The 23276-nt window shown below is 42.6% G+C and overlaps 1 protein-coding gene across 1 annotated transcript in view; it reads right to left on the bottom strand.

The window, feature by feature from the left end:
- Positions 1 to 3857, bottom strand: part of DBP (D-box binding PAR bZIP transcription factor) — a 66502-nt gene extending 62645 nt beyond the window's left edge. Inside the window, exon 1 of the mRNA XM_075839993.1 lies at positions 3240 to 3857. Within this exon, the coding sequence (XP_075696108.1) occupies positions 3240 to 3399 (160 nt within the window). The 5' untranslated portion in view covers positions 3400 to 3857. The remainder of the gene's footprint in view (positions 1 to 3239) is intronic.
- Positions 3858 to 23276: the final 19419 nt, after the last annotated feature.

Raw genomic sequence — 23276 nt, forward strand, 5'->3', positions numbered from 1 at the left:
CCAAGGCTTCCTTCCAGTTATATGTAGATAGACCAGACATTTGTGATTTCCATTTGTCTTCCACTGCCAGTTGTGTGGATTAGAGTTTAGTTCCAAGGAGGTGGGTATATAAGGCTGAAATAACACCACGTGGACCCTGAGGGTTAAAAATGCCAATTTCTGTAGTAGGGCATGAATTGTTTGTAAACTCTGGAGTGCGTGGCGTAACTGCAGATATCTATAAAGCTATGTGCGAGGCAAATTAAAGGCTTCGTGCAACTGAGTAAAAGATCTAAGAGTATCACCCACATATACATCACTCAACACCGTAACATTATGTGATATCCAAAAGGTAAAATCCTCCAGTTCAAGGAGGTGTGGAAATAATGAGTTACGCCACAACGGTACCATGGATGGCAATGCAGTAATGGATCAGTTTTTACCGGCCGTTTTTCATGAAACAATCCCTGTTATGGTCGGTAAAAACTGATCCTGACCGATGACTCCCTGGACACAGCACTACTATGAGCGCTGAGCCCAGGGAAGCCCTTGACATTACTGTCCATATATCGACAGTGATGTCGGGCTTTCAACTATAGAGTCCCCGAACAGAGCATCATGCGATGCTCTGGTCGGGGACTCCTGCCTTGGGAAAGCCTTTGACGTCACTGTCCACATATGGACAGCGACGTCAGGGGCTTCCTCTGACCTCCCCTGTAGATAGCAACCCCCCCCCCCCCATAAATGGCACATCCTCCCTGTAGGAGTGGAATCCCCGGTGGCCAGACCCAGTTCTGGACGGGGATTCCGCTCCTGGAGAAGCCCCCGGCATCACTATCCATATATGGACAGTGACATCAGGGGTTCCTCCTGGAGCGGAATTCCTGGCCAGAGTGTGGCCACTATTTACAGTGGACACGGTGGCACTATGGTACTATTTGGGCACTGGCCCTATGTGGGCATTATCTACAGTGTGCACTATAGCACTATCTACTTAAGGCACTATGGTGTTTTTAGGGGGTTGGGACTAAAATGAAAAACTGACAAATGAAATCCATCCGTTTTTTTTACGGCCTTGAATAACAGTCATTAAAAACGGACAGACAGGCTGGAAATGGATGAAAATTTAGAGACACACTGGCAAAATGGCCATGAAAAACTGACAGTTGATCAGTTTTTAATGGCCATTTTTTTCACTGTCGTGGGAATGTAGCCTTAGGCTCCTAGCTGTGACTTCTATGGGGTCTTACCGTACCTCCGTATGACTCAGATTTCATACAGGGGCAAATGTAATTTTTTCGGCCAGATTCCATATAAATTTAACAGAAACAAAAAAGCACCATGTTCCATTGGATGTCATATAATGCAGCTATTCTTCAGCATATGGTGGCTCTCTAGTACGTAGCCGCAGGCCCCCTGCACTTGATTCTGCTGTGTGTGTATGAGGCCTAAGGTGCCATATGCACAGAAGAGTCTTGTGCACAGAGACTGAACGGAGGCACACGGAGTCCCTACAGTTCTGTATTATAGAAATGTAGGCACTCAGTGTGCTGACCCCATAGAAGACCATATATATGAGGTATCCTTCCCTAGAAGCATTGGACTATCCCATTATGGTTTTTTTTCTTATGTCCTCTATATGAATTTGAGAGAAATAAGCTCAGAGGTACAGTATTGGCCCATAGATGTGAATAGCTGTCGCATTATGTACAACTTGGAACCTGTATAGAGCCATATTACATTGTGTGCATATGGCCAGAGTGCCCTATAAACATGACCATGTGTATTTCAGTAATTTATAAAACCATATTATGCACCGTATATTGGGCTGCATAGTTCCCAGTGGGCAGGCAGATCCTAATATCTTAGACAACACTGAAAACACTGCTTTTAGGGGAAAACTTTGCATTGAAAAAATGCCTATTCCCTGCAGTATTTTTACATGGTGGTATGCTCGGAGAACTTAATACATTCATTGTATTTGGGATCCATGTGATACAGGTCCCAAATACGGCTGTGTGCAGGAGGCCTAAGGCGGGTTTCACATTCACCAAGCCCTCCAGGGGCATCTGCTGACAAATATCTAATGTTTATGGTCTCCTTGAGGGCATGATGACTATACAGAATCATATATATTGTGTGATTGGAACAAATTCGTCTTCCAGCCATTCAATTTTCGCTCTGAATTGACCACATTTTGCATGCACAACCGTTCAATGTCCAAATACAATATAAACGAATGTTAGAGGAGAACAGAGAATAATGTGGACAAGATCTACAATACTCAAATACTAAACACATCAGATTTAAATGTTTTTCCTAGAATCGTGTACATAAACTTCATGCTTTTTTCCTAAACCTACAGCTGGAAACATTTTGGTTAAAATGTGGATTTTTCATCGTGATTAAATGGCTGCTGGAGCACGTAGAGAAGGAAGCAGGAATGTGCGGAGACAACGCTGAAGTATTCACTAATGGATATTTAGAAACAAGTCTATGATACAAAAATGACAAAATAAACACCAGAAGCTTCTACACAAATCAGTGTATCAAAGGCTAAAATCTGACACTTGTCTGGAATAAACCCAAGTTACAAACATGCACAGAAGTAGAACTGTCAGATCTGCCATAAGGACACATGAAAAGGTGGAGCACAAGCCTTCACGACTAGAGATAGATAGATATGTGACAGATAGATATGTGACAGATAGATATGTGACAGATAGATATGTGACAGATAGATAGATAGATAGATAGATAGATAGAGCATATATTAGATAGATAGATAGATAGATAGATAGATAGATAGATAGATAGATAGATAGAGCATATATTAGATAGATAGATAGATAGATAGATAGATAGATAGATAGATAGATAGATAGATAGATAGATAGACACAGCATATATTAGATAGATAGATACTGTATATAGAGATAGATAGATAGATGATAGATAGATAGATAGACACAGCATATATTAGATAGATAGATACTGTATATAGAGATAGATAGATACAGCATATATTAGATATAGATAGATAGATAGATACTGTATATAGAGATAGATAGATAGATGTAAAACCTCTCTAAAAGGCCACCCCATTACCCAGACCAGATTACCTGACAGATCTTCAGTTCCATCCTATACTACACACACTAGCCATCTCCTTTAAGAGGACCACCCCTCTAGAATAGAATGTTTCAATGCAATTATATATATATTTTGAACACACCTGTATGTGTGAGTGTGGTACTTACAATTGGATAGATCCTTTGCCCTGCGATCTTGCCCCTTGATGGGCCCTTGTAACAAGCTCTTCAGGCTCACCATGCCAGCCCCTACAGGAGGTGTGGGATGCAGCGGCTGTTGGCCCTGCAGCTTCTCGTTGCCAGCCAGCTGGGTTGTTGGCCGTGCCATTTCCACTTCTGGCCCTTGATGAAGGATACAATGATACTTCCCAGTGTCTTCTCTCCAGATGTGCTGCCACTAATTGGTTTTAATCAGAAATACTTGCAAGGAAAACAAAGCAGAATCCAGTGTCCGAGGAGCTAGCAGGAGGCTGGCAGCAGTTCAGCGGGCGAGGACGGGCTGCAGCTGGCATAGGATGCACTGGTAAGGGGGAGAGGACAGGAGTTCCCCCATTTCCTGATCAATGGAAAAGTGTTTGGTTATTTTCTTCTTTTCCTCTACAGCAGTGGGAATAAAGGAGGAGTCTGCTGCAGCTACATCCATGTAACGAGACGTGTTGAGCAGCCAATCAGCTCCCGAGTTTTTTCTTTGCACCATTTATTTCTTTCTTTCTTACTTCAGCTGCGGCTCCGCTGCATTGTCACCGCCGCCTGCCTCACTGTGTTTGTGTTTTCCAAGTTTCACTGGGATAGTCATGTGGCAGTGACATGGGGAGAGGCAGGTGGACCCTGACCTATTTTTGTCCAATCACAGTCTAGACAGGAGGGGCTTGACCCAGTTATAGCCAATGAACAGTGCGGAGGGGCGGGCAGATGAGGGTTAGGTACACATGGACGGGCATGTGTCACCTGGCTGTGCTCTCTGGGACGCTGATTAGAAGCGAGAGAGCTGATTATGTGTGAGTGTGAGTGTGAGTGTGAGTGTGAGTGCAGCTCTCCTGACAGACGAGCTCCGGGCCGACGCTTGTAAATATAAACATCAGCCAGGACCTCTCATTCCGCTCCCAACAAAGTAAAACGCAGCCTTGTAATAACTTATTATTGGGGAGGTTTGTGTTTTTCTTCTAATATCTGAGCAAAATTCCTTTGGAAAGTCTCCTGAGGGGGCGGATCGTCAGCCCTCCCTGTGTGAGTGACTGACGGCTGCTGATCACATTCATGCCGCTATTAACCCCTAAACACTCATGTGTTTTGATGAGGATCAGTTAACCACCTGACCAATAATAATAAGATGTTTTTCCTGTTTTTCTCCATTTTTGTTAACCCCCCCCCCACCACCACTTTATTGCCGACTTGTTCTGTACAGTGAAAATAGCACATTTTGTTTTGTTAACCCTCTGAGCGCCAATGCTTTACAACTAGCATGGTTTTGCATAGTTATACTATGTCAGTAATAAATCATTAGCGTTCCGAGGGTTAATGTATCAAAAGATGCCATCTACTATGCAGAAAATACGTTTTTGGTAGCCAAGGGGTTAACAAAAACCGTTATTCATACTATGCAGAAATGCGGGCAAAACACATTATCAGTGGTGAAGGGGTTAACAGGAAATGAAACAAAATAGTTCATCGATAAAAATCATCGGGTTAATACGTCCATAAAATTACTTGTTGCGTAATATTTTTTCCCGTAAGGTTTACATTGTAAAGTCTTCCGCAGTGTATGTTTACGCTGCAGAAAAACAATGCAAGTACGCCACGTGTGAGCGCCCGAAATACGTAGAAAAGGAAAAACTAGCATAAACTGAGCCAACCAAGAGGCGGTGTAAGGAAAAGTGTCTAACTAGATGCGCCAAATTTAACATATCGTGTGCGCCACTTTGATACATTTTCTGACTGCCTTGTCTACGTTTATGCGGTCTAAATCTTAACCCCTTGAGTACCCAGCTCATTTTGGCCTTGAGGACCAGACCCATTTTTTCAAATCTGACATGTATCACTTTATGTGGTAATAACTCCGGAATGCTTTTGCCTATCCAAGCGATTCTGAGATTGTTTTCTCGTGACACATTGTACTTTATGTTAGTGAAAAAATTTGGTCCATAAATTCATTGCTTATTTGTGAAAAACACCAAAATTTAGAGAAAATATGAAGAAATTATGATTTTTCAAATTTTAAATGTATCTGCTTGTAAGACAGATGGTAATACCACACAAAATAGTTACTATTTCACATATTCCATATGTCTACTTTATGTTCGCATTGTTTTTTGAACATTCTTTTATTTTTCTAGGACGTTACAAGGCTTAGAACTTTAGCAGCAACTTCTCACATGTTCAAGAAAATGTCAAAAGGCTATTTTTACAGGGACCAGTTCAGTTCTGAAGTGGTTTTGAGTGCCCTATATATTAGAAACCCCCATAAATCACCCCATTTTGAAAACTGCACCCCTCAAAGTATTCAAACAGCATTCAGAAAGTGTTTCAACCCTTTAGGCGTCTTACAGGAATTGAAGGAAAGTAGAGCTGAAATTTTAAAATTTCATTTTTTTTTACGAAGTACAGTAAAAAATAGTGTAGTACCGTGTTAGCCAGAGACAATATGAAATGTTAAATACTTTTGTGTCAAAAAAGACAAAAGTATAATAGGTATGATACCTTTATTGGCTAACCATAAAAGTTCAATATGCAAGCTTTCAGAGCACAGAGGCTCCTTCAGGCAGTTTACAAATGAATGACTTAGAAAAAAGCACAACATTTAGATGTTACACAAAGACAATTAGTACATGAGGTGATACATCATTAAGATAAGCCGGGGCAATAAAACTGAGGTTATAGGGGTGATGACTTAGGAGTTAAGGCATCTGGAGTCAGTCTGATGGGGGACGTGACGTGTGTCCATGTAGTGGCTCATAAATCCTGGTGTTAGATTGAGGCCTTGTGTCAATGACTGGAATTTTATCATCATCTTGAATTCCCAAATTTTTCTTTCTCTGTTGTTTTTAAAATGACCCTTCAGAATGAGTACCTTTAAATCTGCCAAACTGTGATAAGGTCCAGAGAAGTGTTTTCCCACGGGTGTATCCACCTCCTGTTTTATTGCATGTCTGTGAAGATTCATCCTGGTTTGTAGTTTTTGTATTGTTTCTCCAATGTAGATTCCTTTATTGATGCACCTTGTACACAGGATCATGTACACTACATTGGAGGATGTACAGGAGAACGTGCCAGTGATTTTATAGTCCTGCTGCGTGTTTGGTATCTGGATGGTGTTTGATGACCAGATGTTGGTACAGGTCTTGCATTTTCTACTGTTGCAAGGAAAAGTGCCAGTCTCTGTTGGTGGTGAGAGGGCACTTCTGACCAGGAGATTCCTTAGGTTTGGTGGCTGTTTGTAGGCAAGGAGTGGTAAATCTGGGAATATTTCCTTCAGTTTATTGTCTTTGTTAAATATAGGTTGGAGATCAGCAGCAATTTTCCTCAAGATGTTCATTTGGGGGTTGTATATGACCACTAGGGGAACCCTGCTGTTGTCTTCCTTCTTTTTGTACTCCAGAAGATTGCTCCTTGGAATCCTTGTTGCTCTGTAGATCTGATCATCTATAATCCGTGGATGGTATCCCTGTTGTAAGAATGTATTCCTCAGTGATAGCAGGTGTTGTTTTGTGTCTTCACAGTCTGAACAGATCCGTATGTATCGCAGAGCCTGGCTGTAGATGATGGATTTCTTTATGTGTCTCGGATGGAAGCTGTTCCATCTCAGATATGCTGGACGGCCTGTAGGTTTATGGTAGATTGTTGTTTGTATGGTATTGTCTCTCATGTATATGGTCATGTCCAGAAAATGTATTTGAGATGTAGAGTAGTTGAGAGTGAGTTTGATGGTAGGATGGAACTTGTTGAAGTTTTTATGGAAAGAAAGCAGTTCATGTTCAGAGCCTGTCCAGATTATCAGCAGGTCATCAATGTACCGGAAATATGCTAGAGGTTTAGTTGCGCAGGTTGATAAAAACTCTTCCTCTAGTTTGGCCATGAACAGGTTAGCATATTGTGGTGACATTTTGCTACCCATAGCGCTTCCCATACATTGCAGATATATGTCTTTGTCAAATAAAAAATAATTGTGATGGAGTACGAACCTGATGAGTTGTAGGGCTGGCTCTGTCGCTAGATTGTTCTTTTGAAGAAAGTGTTGGCATGCGGCTATGCCATCCTCATGGGGGATGTTAGAATATAAAGATTCCACATCCATAGTTGCCAATATTGTTCCCTCTGGTAGTGGACCTAGAGCTGAGAGTTTGCAGAGGACATCTGTGGTGTCCTGGACATAACTGGGTGTGCACCTCACCAAGGGCTTTCATTTGTAATACATTTTTTTCTGTACCACAGAAGGTTTTACCTGATAAACGCATCTCAATATTTATTGCCCAGATTCTGCAGTTTTTAGAAATATCCCATATGTGGCTCTAGTGTGGTAATGGACTGAAACACCGGCCTCCGAAGCAAAGGAGCACCTAGTGGATTTTGGGGCCTGCTTATTTTAGAATATATTTTAGGCACTATGTGAGGTTTGAAAAGGTCTTGTGGTGTCAAAACAGTGGAACCCCCCAAAAGTGACCCGATTTTTTAAACTACACCCCTCAGGGAATTTATCTAGGGGTATAGTTAGCATTTTGACCCCACAGGTATTTTGCTATGTTTATTGGAGTTAGTCTGTGAAAATGAAAATCGACTTTTTTTCTGGAAAAACTTAGAAATTTAGAATTTTTGCAAGAAATAAAGGACAAAAAGCACCCCAACATTTGTAAAGCAATTTCTCCCGATTACGGCAATACCCCATATGTGGTAATAAACTGTTGTTTGGACCCACAGCAGGGCTCAGAAGGGAAGGAACGCCCTTTGGATTTTGGAGTGCTGATTTTACTGGAATGGTTTTCGGTGCCGTGTCATGTTTGCAATGCCCTGGAGGGACCTAAACAGTGGAAACCCCCCAAAAGTTACCCCATTTTGGAAACTATACCCCTCAAGGAATTTTTCTAGCGGTATAGTTAGCATTTTGACCCCACAGGTTTTTCGCTGCATTTATTGGAATTAGTCTGTGAAGATGAAAATCTACTTAGAAATTTCGAATTTTTGCAAGGAATAAAGGAGAAAAAGCACCCCAACATTTGTAAAGCAATTTCTCCTGATTACGGAAATACCCCATATGTGGTCATAAACTTCTGCTCAGAAGGGAAGGAGCACCATTTGTATTTTGGAGCGCAGATTTTGCTGGAATGGTTTTCAGGCGCCATGTTGCATTTGAAGAGCCCCTGAGGTATTAGTACAGTGGAAACCCCAAAGAAGTGACCCCATTTTGGAAACTACACCCATTGAGGATTTTGTTTTAGGGGTGTAGTGAACATTTGGACTCCACAGATGTTTCATAGAAGTCATAAACACTGGGCAGTGAAAATGAAAAATTGCATTTTTTCCAATAAAAAGTCGATTAAGCCCCAAACTTTTCATTTATACAAGGGGCAATAGGAGAAAGAGCACTGCTCAATTTGTTACCAATTTTCTCTTGATTACAGCAATACCCCATATGTGGCTGTAAACTGCTATATGGGCACATGGCAAGGGTCAGGCATCATATTGTGTTTTCAGAGCCCATGAGGTACCAATATAGAGGAAACTCACAAGATGTGACCCAATTAAGAAAACGACACCGCTCAAGGTATTCATCTAGGGGTATAGTGAGAAATGTTACTTTTCAGATTAGGAATTAAAACAAAATTGGTAGAATTTTATTTTTTATTTATTTTACAAACGCGTGAGTTTGATGAAACATTTTGGGGATGTATCAAGCACCAATGAGAAAAAAAAGAACTCACAATTCATTCATTTTTTTTTCCTGTGTTCATTGATACCCTATATAGGACCTTTTTGTATTGAGGCACACGGTGAGGCCCGGAAGTGAAGGTGTACCATGAGGCTCTTCAAGGCCTAGTTTTTGCTTGGGTGATTTTGGGCCACCATGGTGGTATTCATCTAGGGGTATAATGATTTTTTGTTTTGTTTTATATATCCAATTGGTGCACAAGTGGACAATTTTTAAATGAAGGTGACATAAAATTTAAGATGAAGTTTATATGGACATCCTGAAAATGGTATGAAAAAAATTAGTAGTCCACTGAAGAATGGTAAATTCTGAAACATTCTTTCATGCAAAGCCCTCGTTTGGAGGGGCAAGTGCTGCATTGATATATTGTATCCTTTCGGATACCCCTCTTCGCGCACACGCGACATCGTTTTTGTGGATGGCTCTTTTTTTCTGTTGGGGGTACTTCACTGGGGAAGTGCTGGCCAGGGACAATTCTATTTGCCTCACTTCCTGAAGCCCTGCTACTCGCTCCTTCCTCTTGGTCTTTAAAAATTAATCTTTTAATTACTTTTTCAAGGTACTCGAGGTACCTAGAACGATTGCCAGCACTTCGGTACAAAATAAAAGAATTGAGGAGGGCCATTTCAATTAAATATACGGACAGTTTTTTGTACCATACTTTCGTCTTTCGCATGGCACAGTATGGCTTCATTAGTTGATCTCCCAAATCCACCCCTCCCATATGCTTGTTGTAGGCCTGTATGCATACAGGCTTTGAAACCGTGGTGCTTGTTCCACGCACTGAAACTGGGCTTGTGGTGTTGCCATGTATTGTGGAGAGCATGAGGACCTCTTTTTTGTCCCTGAATTTTACCAGGAGCACATTTTCATCATATCGTGCCATGGTTTCGCCAACTGACAGTTTCTCAGCAAGAAAAGGCTTTGGGAGGTATTTTAGATTCCTGCGAGCAGTGCCACAGGCCATTGTTTTCCTTTCAACAAGGCACTTAAAAAGCGGAACGCTAGTGTAGAAGTTGTCGAGGTATAGGTGGTACCCCTTATCCATCAGAGAATGCAGCAGGTCCCACACTATTTTACCGTTTGTGCCAAGAACTGGGGGGCACTCTGGGGGACTAATCTGTTTGTCTTTCCCCTCGTACACACGAAAGGAGTGTGTGTATCCAGACTGGCTCTCGGACAGTTTATATATTTTTGTGCCATATCTGGCTCTTTTGTTTGGCAAGTATTGTCGGAAATGAAGCCTTCCTTTGAAATGGACTAAAGATTCGTCAATGGCTATGTTTTTCTCAGGAACATAAACTTCTGCAAAAAACAAATTAAAATATGTAATGATGGGCCTAATTTTGAACAGCCTATCAAAATTTGGATGACCCGGGGGGGGGGGGGGGGCACTGCTCATTGTCAGCAAAGTGTAAAAACTTTAAAAGGGCCTCAAAACGTTTTCGCGGCATCACAGCACGGAATACAGGTGTATCATACAAAATATCTGTGGACCAATATGATTTGATGGTTGGCTTTTTTATAAGGCCCATGTGGAGCAAGAGCACCCAGAAGGTTGCAATTTAATTTGCATTGGTTGGATGCCAAGCTTGGGTTCTGGCATAATGGGATGTCGGATTTTTGCCTAAGAATTGTTGTACATATAAATTTGTTTGCACAACCATTAGGTCAACTAACATATCTGAAAAAAAACATTTAAAAAAATCTATTTCCTGAAAGTCAGGAGCAGAGGTAAACGCAGGAATTTCAGGTGTGTAAGAGGTAGGCGGTAGCCATATGGGGTCACTGGTGCTGGGGTCACTTGTGCTGGGCTCATTCGGATCACTAGCCCTGCTTCGTTTCTGAGGGGGGTTCCTCATCATCAGTGGAGGAGGATAACACAAACTCAGATCCACCCTCACTGGCGCTTTCTGTATCTGAACATAAAATGGCATATGCCTCCTCCACGCTAAATAGACGAGACATTATGGGTGTGTAATAACACTGCACTAACCCTGACGTGCAAAACTAAATTCCTGAACAGTATTGGCAGGGAAACTATGACGTGCAAAAGTAGCACACAAAATGACTACTAAATGACAAACTTTTTTTGTATTTTTTTTTTTTTTTTTTTTTTTTTTTTTTTTATGAAGATAAAATGTAGAACCCCACAAAACTACTACTACTCAAATATATGGTAGTAGTGGGCGAGGTTGAACTAGTGCTGATTGGCACTAAAGGGTGGGCAGTAAACGGTGCTGGTGGGCACTAACGTGTGCTGACAGACACTATAGCGTCACTGAAGTGTGGGCAGTAATGGGTCCTGGTGGACACTAAAAGGTGCTGGTGGACTATAGTAGTACTAAAGGATGGGCAGTAAAGGGTGCTGGTGGACGCTAATGGGTGCTGGCAGATACTATAGCGTCACTAAAGGGTGGGCAGTAAAAGGTGCTGGTGGACGATAAAAGGTGCTGGTAGGATCTATAGCAGAACTAAAGGATAGGCAGTAAAGGATGGGCAGTAAAGAGGGCTGATGGGCACTAAAGGGGGCTAATATACTGATGGGCACTAAAGAAAAGTATTATATAGGTTTGATTGTTACTAGGGAGGACTGATGGGCACTATAATGAGCACCAAAGGGGACTGGTGGGCACTAAAGATTGCTGGTGGGCACTAAAATGGCTGGTGGGCACTAAAGATGGCTGGTGGACACTAGAGAGGGCTGCTGGGCCCTAATGGGCACTAAAGAATATTATTAGGTATATTCTGAGGGATGATGGGCTCTATAAAGGGCAGATGGGCACTAAATTGGTCACTAGAAACGCTGTTTTTCCACTGTATTTCTGTCACTCTCCGATCTCCTCACAGTTTTCACAGAAATGAGGAGATCAGAGACGCTGACAGGAGCTTTCTCCGGTTTCCTACGTCATAGATAACTGTGATTGGTCAGTCTCTAAAGACTGACCAATCACAGCAATCGCCGACATCAGGGCATGCAGATCTGTCCCCAGCCCGGCAACAGAGGCGGTCAGCTATCACTGACAGCTGCCGCCATTTCGCTATCACTATGTGATTTCACATAGTGACAGTTTGATCCTTCTCCACAATAGTACGGCGAAGATACGCTGGAATAAGCGGCCAGCGACGTACTATTACGGCGAAGGTACGCAAGGGGTTAAGGACATGGACTAGTTGTCACGTTCAGGACGCAGCCCCATTTTTTCAAATCTAAGATGTGTCACTTTATGTGGTAATAACTTCGGAATGCCTTTACCTATCCAAGCGATTCTGAGATTGTTTTCTCGTGACACATTGGACTTTATGTTACTGGTAAAATTTAGTCGATACACTCAGTATTTCATTGTGAAAAACACAAAAAATTAACGAAAAATTTCAAAAATTAGCATTATTCTAAATGTAAAAGTATCTGCTTGTAAGACAGGTAGTTATGCCACACAAAATAGTTACTAGTTAACATTTCCCATATGTCTACTTTATGTTGGCATAGTTTTTTGAACATCCTTTTATTTTTCTAGAACGTTACAAGGCTTAGAACTTTAGCAGTATTTTCTCATATTTTCAATAAAAATTTCAAAAGGCTACATTTTCCATTCAACACAAACCCCCATAAATCACCCCATTTTAGAAACTGCACCCTCAAAGTATTCAAAACAGAAAGTTTATTAACCCTTTAGGCATTTCATAAGAATTAAAGCAAAGTATGGGTCAAAGTTACAAATTTATTTTTTTTGGCAGAAATTCATTTTTAGTCCTTTTTTTTCTGTAACACACAACTCCATATTTATTGCACAGATTCTGCAGTATTTATAAATATCCCACATGTGACTTTAATGTGGTAATCGACTAAAGCACCGGCCTCTGAAGCAAAGGAGCACCTAGAGGATTTTGGGGCCTTCTTTTTATTAGAATATATTTTAGGCACCATGTCAGGTTTGAAGAGGTCTTGTGGGGCCAAAACAGTGGAAACACCCCCAAAAGTGACCCCATTTGGCAAACTACACCCCTCAAAAAATTTATCAAGGGGTATAGTGAGCATTTTGACCCCACGTTTTTTTTGCTGAACTTAGTGAAATGAGGCTGTGAAAATGAAAATCTACATTTTTTACAATAAAATGTAGAAATTCAACATTTTTACAAGGCATAAAGAAGAAAAAACACCACATCATTTGAAAAGCAATTTATCCCGATTACGGCAATACCCCATATGTGGCAACAAAATGACTGTTTGGACACATGGCAGGTCTTAGAAGGGAAAGAAGACCATTCGGCTTTTGGAGATCAAATTTTGCTGGAATGGTTTGCGGCGCCATGTCACATTTGCAAAGCTCCTGCGGGACAAAATCAGTGGACACCCCCCAAAAGTGACCCCATTTGGGAAACTACACCCCTGAAGGAATTTATCGAGGGGTATAGTGAGCATTTGACCCCACAGTCTTTTTGCTGAATTTAGTGGAATTAGGCAATGAAATTGAAAAGCTACATTTCTTCAGATAAAACGTGGACGTTTTAAATTTTTACAAGGAATAAAGGAGAAAAAACACCCCAACATTTGAAAACCAATTTCTCCTGATTACAGCAATACCTCAGATGTGGTCATAAACTGCTGTTTGGACACACGGCATGGCTCAAAATGGAAGGAGCACCATTTGGAGCTCAAATTTAGCTGGAATGGTTTTCGGGCACCATGTCACATTTGCAAAGCCCCTGAGAGCCCAAAACAGTAGGAACCCCTTAAAAGTGACCCCATTTGGGAAACTACACCCCTTAAGGAATCTATCTAGGGGTATAGTGAGCATTTAGACCCCACTGGTCCTTTTCAGAATTTATTGGAATTAGGCCGTAAAAATGAGTATCAACATTTTTTCCACTAAAAAGTAAAAAATTTTTATTTTCACAAGGGATAAAGGAGAAAAAGCACCCCAACATTTGTAAAGCAATTTCTCCTGTCGCATTTGCAAAACCCTAAGGTACTAGAGTACAGTGGAAGCCCCCAAGAAGTGACCCTATTTTGGAAACTACACCCCTCAAGGCATTTATCATTTGCCTGGACATATGACAGGGCACAGAAGTGAAGCGCAACATGCGTATTTTCGCAGCATTGGCCCACAATTGCAGGGCTCTGAGGTAAAATCCCCAAGTACTGAGCCCTATTTTGGAAACGACACCCCTTAAGGCATTTTAAGGGGTGTAGTGAGCATTTTGCCCCCACAGGTGTTTTTTTATTTGTAATTAATGCGCAGCGGATGGTGCACAATTGCAATTTGCAATTTTCTGCCGATATGCCATTTTGGTGCACAATATGTTGTGCCACCAAAGACACACACCTCGTAAACTGCTAAGCGGGTTCCACCGGGCATGCCGATGCCATATATGTAGACGTAAACTGCTGTTTGGGCACACTGTAGGGCTAAGAAGGGAGTGAGCGCCATTTGGCTTTTGGAGCGCAGAGTTTGCTTGGTAGTAGTTCAGTTTGGGGTTTTATTGGTATTTCAGTTCATAATGTGGGGGCATATGTAATCTATGAGGAGTACATCAGGGGCATAGTCAGAAATAGTACAAGAGATTACTGTGTAGAGGTATACGTTTAAATTACTAAGATGTAATTATTCTGCCTGTATAAACGTTTAAAATAATTGTTTATTAACAAAGTATTTATTAAAATTGGTAGGGCACAGAGTGCCAAAAGATCCAGGTACAGGCGTTGGCAACCAGATCAAAAGCGCAAACTGAGATGTATGTGACAAAAAGATAAATAATCAGCGAGCACCCATTCATGGATGCCTGATTGTATCACAGGTGAAACGATCACATAAAAACTGACTCAGAGTGCTTGGCAAATATTGATGAGATCTGATTGCCACAGATTAGTTAACAGGCACACTCCCAACGCGTTTCTGCACCTTGTAGGGGAGCGTCCTCAGGGGTACGAGTTGCCTGAATTAATTAACATACAGTTGCCTGTCAGCTGATATTCAGCTGTTCGTTTTAGTGTAACGGCGCATATGAGACATCTGATGGTGGTCTGACGCGCGCCGTGGAAACTCGGAAGTTTTATTCACCCAAGCCCAACCCATAGGGGCGTTGCGTAGTATCGGGCCGTCCAATGAAGGAATAAGGCGTGTGAGAACACACGCCCCTCCAGGGGGCGGATCCATAGTAACCACGCAGCCTATGAAAAAGATGCATAAAGCATCAATGGTAACAAGGGGGAGCTAAAGGTGGCCAGAACATACAGCGCCGATACCAACGCTGGAATAAGCGCTATGTGTGCAAGACAGGTGATCTAATGAGTAAAACAAAGCACAAAAGCCCACAAAGTAGTGTATCAATAGTCAGGATCGGACAAACTATGGATCATCAGATCCAATGTAGGTAAACAGTACAGGAGAGAACGCTGAAAGCGGTACAGGAACGAGCTCATAAGCACTCCCATTACATATCAATGAAAGAAACATGCAGAGATACAGTAGTTGGGCAAGGCAATTTATAAAAGCGGAAGGTAGGATATAGACTCATTGAGGCCCAGTGGCTTGATGGTTTGCATCCTGAAAATCCACTGGGCCTCCTTCTGTAGAACACGTCTGTCCCAATTACCTCCCCTGGCAGGAATACTGACATGTTCTATACCTTGAAACTTGATAGAGGAGGGGTCTCCCTTGTGGTGGTCCCATACATGTCGAGAAACAGAGGTGTCAGCTTTATTCTGAATGTCACAAATATGGTCCCGAATCCTGCGTCTGAACTCCCTTATTGTCTTGCCGACATACTGCATGCCACATTGGCACGTAATCAGGTACACCACCCCCTTGGTGAGGCAGTTGATAAACGACCTATTGGAAAACGTGACTCCTGTCACAGTACTTTTGAATATTTTGCTTTTCCAAACAGAGCTACATGCTTTGCATCTACCACACTGGAATGACCCAGTGACGTTAGTCGAAAGCCAAGTGGTGACAGCAGGTGTCTTCAGATGGCTGTGCACCAATCTGTCCTTAAGATTACGGCCCCTCCGGAAAGTGATCTGAGGACGGTCCCCAACTAAACCACCTACGTCCGGGTCTGCTTTAAGGATGTCCCAGTATGAGGTAAGGATATTTCTAACCTCAGCGTGCGCAACATCGTAGGTACCAATTATCCTCATAACGTTGTCCTTCTCTGGAGATACTTTAGGGTTCAGTAGGGACTCCCTATTTGATGTAATAGCATGTTGGTATGCCGATTTCAAGACACCACTGGGATACCCTTTGTGCTCAAATCTCTTTCTCAGACCATTGGCCGACATTTGAAAGTCTGACAGTGTGGTACAGTTCCGCCTCGCTCTAATATACTGACCCTTTGGGATGCCCATCTTCAGGGGTTTAGGGTGACAACTATCCCATCTGAGAAGGCTATTGGTGGCCGTGCTTTTCCTAAAGATTTGTGTCTGGATATGTCCCTGGTTAGTCTTCTCTATTTGGATGTCAAGGAATGTGATATGATTATCCTTGATTTCAGAGGTAAAGTAAAGACCCAGGTCATTGATGTTCAGAATAGAGACAAATTCTCCAAATTCTGCTGTTGTCCCAGACCACAGTATCAAAATGTCATCAATGAATCTTAACCATAACACAATGGAAGAGACATATTTCTCCATTCTGTCACAAAACACAAATTCTCTCTCCCACCAGCCCAGATAGAGATTGGCATAGGTAGGAGCACATGGGCTACCCATGGCAACTCCTCTGAGCTGGTGAAAGAACTTATGTTCAAAGATGAAGAAGTTGTGCTCCAACACAAAACGCAACAGGATGAGCACAAACTGATTATGCACACCAAAATGAGCCCCTCTCTCATTGAGAAAGTGTTCAACAGCACCACATCCCAAAGAGTGGGGGATGGAGCTATAAAGGGCCTCTACATCAAGACTTGCCAAATGGACATTGGATTCAACTTTGATCCCTTCAAGCTTCCTGAGGACCTCCATTGTGTCACGCACATAGGACGGAAGTGCCATCACGAAGGGCCTCAGAATCCTGTCCAAATAGATGCTAGCGTTCTGAGACACACTATCAATCCCAGAAACAATGGGTCTTCCTTTTAATGGACTAAGACCCTTGTGAATCTTGGGAAGACTATAGAAAGTGGCTATCTGAGGACATTGTCCCACAATAAATGACAACTCTCGAGCATCAATGATCTTCGCTTGTTTAGCCTCCCCCACAATCTCTTTGAGTTCAGCCATGTATTTTGCAGTAGGATTGGCACTCAGGATGCTATAGCAGAGTCTGTCCTTCAGGATGTTATGACACATGGTGACATACTGCGCACGGTCCATCACAACAACATTACCCCCCTTGTCCGAGGGTTTAATTATGATCCCCGTGTCACTCTCCAGTACCTTGAGTGCAAGTGTTTCATCCCGTGACAGATTAAAATGTGGATGTTGATCTGCCACTAGTTTCTGCAGTTGATTTGTAACAACCGTGAGAAACACATCCAGCAGAGTGTTGTCATTGATTGGGGGATTGGTGGTTGAGGGAGCCCTCAGATCAGTGAAGGGGCCCTCACCCACTCCCCGTTGCCCCTCATCCAATAATTCCTGCAATACCCTGACATTTGCAAGATCTTCCTCCTGAATGCCAAGTTCAGCACATTGTCTTCTATCATGTGTACAAAAGAACTTCCTCCACTTCAATTTTCTAATAAATAAATTAAGGTCCTTCACCCAGGAAAAGAGATCAAAACGATTAGTGGGAATAAATGATAGACCCTTTTTCAGAACGACAGTCTCATAGTGCGATAAGGTTCTCCCAGACACATTGATAATTTGCATTTCCTCATCAACACAAGGAGCACCCAGCGTTAGTTGTCCCTGGGGTCCCCGTTTTCCAATAGGTCGTTTATCAACTGCCTCACCAAGGGGGTGGTGTACCTGATTACGTGCCAATGTGGCATGCAGTATGTCGGCAAGACAATAAGGGAGTTCAGACGCAGGATTCGGGACCATATTTGTGACATTCAGAATAAAGCTGACACCTCTGTCTCTCGACATGTATGGGACCACCACAAGGGAGACCCCTCCTCTATCAAGTTTCAAGGTATAGAACATGTCAGTATTCCTGCCAGGGGAGGTAATTGGGACAGACGTGTTCTACAGAAGGAGGCCCAGTGGATTTTCAGGATGCAAACCATCAAGCCACTGGGCCTCAATGAGTCTATATCCTACCTTCCGTTTTTATAAATTGCCTTGCCCAACTACTGTATCTCTGCATGTTTCTTTCATTGATATGTAATGGGAGTGCTTATGAGCTCGTTCCTGTACCGCTTTCAGCGTTCTCTCCTGTACTGTTTACCTACATTGGATCTGATGATCCATAGTTTGTCCGATCCTGACTATTGATACACTACTTTGTGGGCTTTTGTGCTTTGTTTTACTCATTAGATCACCTGTCTTGCACACATAGCGCTTATTCCAGCGTTGGTATCGGCGCTGTATGTTCTGGCCACCTTTAGCTCCCCCTTGTTACCATTGATGCTTTATGCATCTTTTTCATAGGCTGCGTGGTTACTATGGATCCGCCCCCTGGAGGGGCGTGTGTTCTCACACGCCTTATTCCTTCATTGGACGGCCCGATACTACGCAACGCCCCTATGGGTTGGGCTTGGGTGAATAAAACTTCCGAGTTTCCACGGCGCGCGTCAGACCACCATCAGATGTCTCATATGCGCCGTTACACTAAAACGAACAGCTGAATATCAGCTGACAGGCAACTGTATGTTAATTAATTCAGGCAACTCGTACCCCTGAGGACGCTCCCCTACAAGGTGCAGAAACGCGTTGGGAGTGTGCCTGTTAACTAATCTGTGGCAATCAGATCTCATCAATATTTGCCAAGCACTCTGAGTCAGTTTTTATGTGATCGTTTCACCTGTGATACAATCAGGCATCCATGAATGGGTGCTCGCTGATTATTTATCTTTTTGTCACATACATCTCAGTTTGCGCTTTTGATCTGGTTGCCAACGCCTGTACCTGGATCTTTTGGCACTCTGTGCCCTACCAATTTTAATAAATACTTTGTTAATAAACAATTATTTTAAACGTTTATACAGGCAGAATAATTACACAATAGGGGCATAGTCAGGTGGTATAATAATGTGGTATATAAATGATATTTCACAGATATTTGGCTGTTGTTGCACTGATAAATGGTGCCCAATCTTACCCGCTTTTGGACACTGCACCTTTTGTTTCTACATATTCTGAGAGCCAGAACTTTTTAATTTGTTCTCCAACGGAGCCGTGTGAGGGCTTATTTATTGCGGGACAATCTGTACTTTTCATTGGTACAGTTTTGTGGGATATGTGATTTTTTTAAATCACTTTTTATTCCATTTTTTGGCTAGCAAGGTGACTAAGGACCAGCAATTCTGGCAATGTTTTCTATAAAAAATTTTTATTCAGTGTTCACCGTGGGCTATAAATGACAATTTGACTTTATTCAGCAGGACGATATGATTACGGCTATACGAAATGTATATCGTTTTTTGTTTTGCAGCATTTGCACAATAAAATCACTTTTAAATTTTTTTTATTTCTTTTTTGTCAACATATTTTGAGAGCCATACCTTTTTTATTTTTCAGTCAAAAAAGCTGTGTAAGGGCTTATTTTTTGCAGGACGGTTTGCAGTTTTTATTGGTACTGCTTTGGGGTGCATGCCACTTTTTGATCACTTTTTATTCTATATTTTGGGAGGGGTGGTGACAAAAAAATAGTGATTCTGGCATTGTTTTTATACATGTTCACCATGCGGGAAAAATAACATTATATTTTTATACTGTGGGTCGTTATGGATGCGGTGATGCCAAATATGTGTACTTTTTAACATTTCATTTTTTTTCCTATAATAAAAGACTTATAGGAAAAAAGGAGGTTATTGTTTTTATTAACATGAAACTTTTATTTTTACACTTTTATTCAAATTTTTATTAACTTCTTTTTTGTCCCACTAGGGGACTTGACGGTCTGCACCTCTGATTTTTACTCTAATACATTGCACTACACACGCAGTCATTCATTGACAAGCCTATTAGGTCCCCTCTTTGTCAGTCAAGCCTATTAGGTCCCCATCAAACCAATTAGCTCCCCTAATAGGGTATCCTACGTTGCAGACCAGGAGGCCATCGTTAGGCCTCTGTTTGCCAGAGCAACGATCAGCATCCTCACGATCACATCGTGTCAATGCCAATCGCTACAAACCACTAAGATGCCGTGATCACTTTTGATCGTGGCATCTAAGGGGTTAATGGCAGGGATCATAGCTAGCTCCGTTCCCTGCCGTTACAGCACAGTGTCAGCTGTAACATACAGATGACAGCCGCGGCTGATGTCGCAGGCTCAGCTTCTTCTTTTTGCGGCCGGAAGCCTTTTAGGCCCCGCCTCTGGGAGAAACCTAGCAGGCTTCCGTACTTGGCAGACATTAGGCCATTGTTAGGCATCCGGTCAATTGCATTGCGGGGTTCCGAACTGCTTGTAGACACCATAGATGCATCGCTCGCTTTTGAGCGCTGCATCTAAGGGGTTAATCGGCCAGATCGGAGGCTAGCTCCGGTCCTGGCCGTGAAGCAGTGATAGCATTAAGCTATCACTGCTTTAAAACTGTGTCTGCAGACACAGTAGCCTGTTAACGCTATGACATAATAGTACGCCAGTTTGCGTAAACAGGCCAACGTTGGTGACGTAAGAGTATGTCACATAGCGTTAAGGGGTTAAACAGTATTAATAAAATTTGCCACTTTGTTCCATAACCAAGCTTGAATTTGAACCCTATTGTTGTGTCCGTCCCTGACTACTGTTTTGGATTATCCACTGTGCCACAAACTTGGCTTTGGTACATCACTTTTACCGACCCCTGGATTATCTGACTACCCTCCTGACTACTGCTTCTGTAACACACACCTAGCTCTGCTACATCACCATTACCGACCCCTGGATTGCCTCACTAGCCTCCTGATCACTTCTTCTGTACCACTCTCCCGGCTCTGCTACGTTCCCATTACCAAACCGTGAACTGCTTGACTACGTGATTATCTTGCACTTTTACTGCTGTTACCCATAGTAACCATATCTCCAACCTCCCTATTGTTTAGTTACCCTTCAGCTGACGTTATCCAGAGAATTATTCATCGGGCAAGACAGAGGCACGAAAGTCCTGGGACCAGCTGAGTACCTTGACCCTAAAGGCGTATTCACACTGTGCGTTTTTGCCACGGTTTCTTTGACACGCGTCTGAAAACCGCACTAAAAAATTCATGCATTTTTACAGCGATTTGCAAAAATAATGCGGCAGAAACGCACAATGGGAATACACCCTAAGGCCGGGATCACACTTACAGTTTTGATGCAGTTTTTGGATTAGTTTTTTTGAGCCAAACACAGGAGTGGACTGAAAAGACAGGAGATGCATCGTCAGAAAAAAAAAAAGAAAAAGCTTTTTTTGGCTTAAAATTACTAAAAAAAACAAAACCTTATACTTACCACCCGGGCGTTGTCATAGCAATGCTTTCTTCTGTTCTTCTTCCAGGCCACCCTCCTGGGATGACATTTTATCCCATGTGACTGATGCAGCCAATCACAGGCTGCAGTGGTCACATGGGCTGCAGCATCATCGCAGAAGGCTGAACTGCACGGATAACGGAGGAACATGTCGCAGATTGCATATCTATAAGACTAAGGCTCCTATAGCTACACCGCCGGATAGAATTGTATTATACATGATAGGCTTAGATACATGGCCCCAGCAGACAGTATCACACATGATAGGCTTAGATATGTGGCCCCAGCAGATAATATCACACATGATAGACTTAGGGCTCATTCAGACGAGCATGAATCTCGTCCGTAGGCGGTGCATTGAAGCAACGCACAGCACACTGACATCAATGGGGCTATTCACAGATGCAGAAGTTTTCACGCAGAGAGTGTCCGTTGCGTTAAGCTCACTGCATGTCCTATATTAGTGCGTTTTCACGCACCTTGTCACCCATTGAAGTCAATAGGTGGGTGAAAACCACAGACAGCACATGGACGCACATCCATGTGCTGTCCGTGTTTCACGCATCAAATTATACTGAAAAAAAAAGTGCTTGCAAGTGCTTGAAAATCACATGCCACACACACAAAGCACACTGATGCAAAACGCACACGGACAGATTTACGCACGTTTTTTTACGTACTTTAAATCTGTCATGCTTGTGTGAATTTAGCCTTAGATACAGGGCCCCAGCAGTAAGTATTCTTGTACTAAACCTCAGGGGTAAATTTGGCATTTCTGTTGCCCCAAGCAAAGAGAGTGCTCCACACAATGCCCCTTGTATATAGTGTCACAAACCCCCCTGTATGTTTCCACACACAGTCTCCCTGCCATACATTCCCCTTGTAGATCAGTGACGGATTAAGTAGACGATAGGCCCTGGGCTGTTACCCAAACTTGGGCCCCCCTTCCGCCCTGTAACTATTTTTAACACTACATTTTTGGGAAAGCATTAACAAATGGGTGTTACGATTCCCCTTGTCACAGGGCTGTGTCCCTACATACTGACAGTATCACACTGTGCAGTGACACATCCTCCAGATAAGGGGAATTGTCTATCAGTCCTGGACTGCAGAAAGACTTTTTGTGAAATACGAGGATTTCCTATAATAAACATGTCAGGAGAGGTGACAGATTCTCTATAAATCTAGTGACTCACAGATGACGATGTCTCAGATTCTAGTAGTTTTTTTCCTCTTTTCTTATCCATCCTGTCCAGCGCTCATGACGACTTCTCCTGGCCATGACCCATTTCTGCAGAATTTGCCACTCAGATGTCTGCGGCTTCTCACTTTTTCAACATTTCCACACCTATAAACGAAAATAAAATGATCATGGTGCCACATACTGTGCCCCTAAATATACTAGCACCAAAGACTGCGCGCCTGAATATAATAATACCAAACGCTGTAAAACACCACATATACACAGCCCCCTGTACATAGTGCCACACACAGCCCCTGTAGATATTACACACACCCCTATAGCTAGCACCACACATCCCCCTGTAGAGAGCGTTACACACAGCCCCCTATAGATAGCGCCATACAACTCTCCCCCTCTTGTAAATATTGCCACAGAGCCCCCCTGTAAAGAGCGCCACACACATACCGCTGTGGATAGCGCCACACAGCCCCCACCTTGTATAATGTGTCACACAGTGCTCCCCCCTTAGTATATAGGGACACACAGCACTCCCCCCTTGCATA

The sequence above is a fragment of the Rhinoderma darwinii genome, chromosome 10 (genome assembly GCF_050947455.1).
Source record: "Rhinoderma darwinii isolate aRhiDar2 chromosome 10, aRhiDar2.hap1, whole genome shotgun sequence".
Classification (NCBI taxonomy): Eukaryota; Metazoa; Chordata; class Amphibia; order Anura; family Rhinodermatidae; genus Rhinoderma; species Rhinoderma darwinii.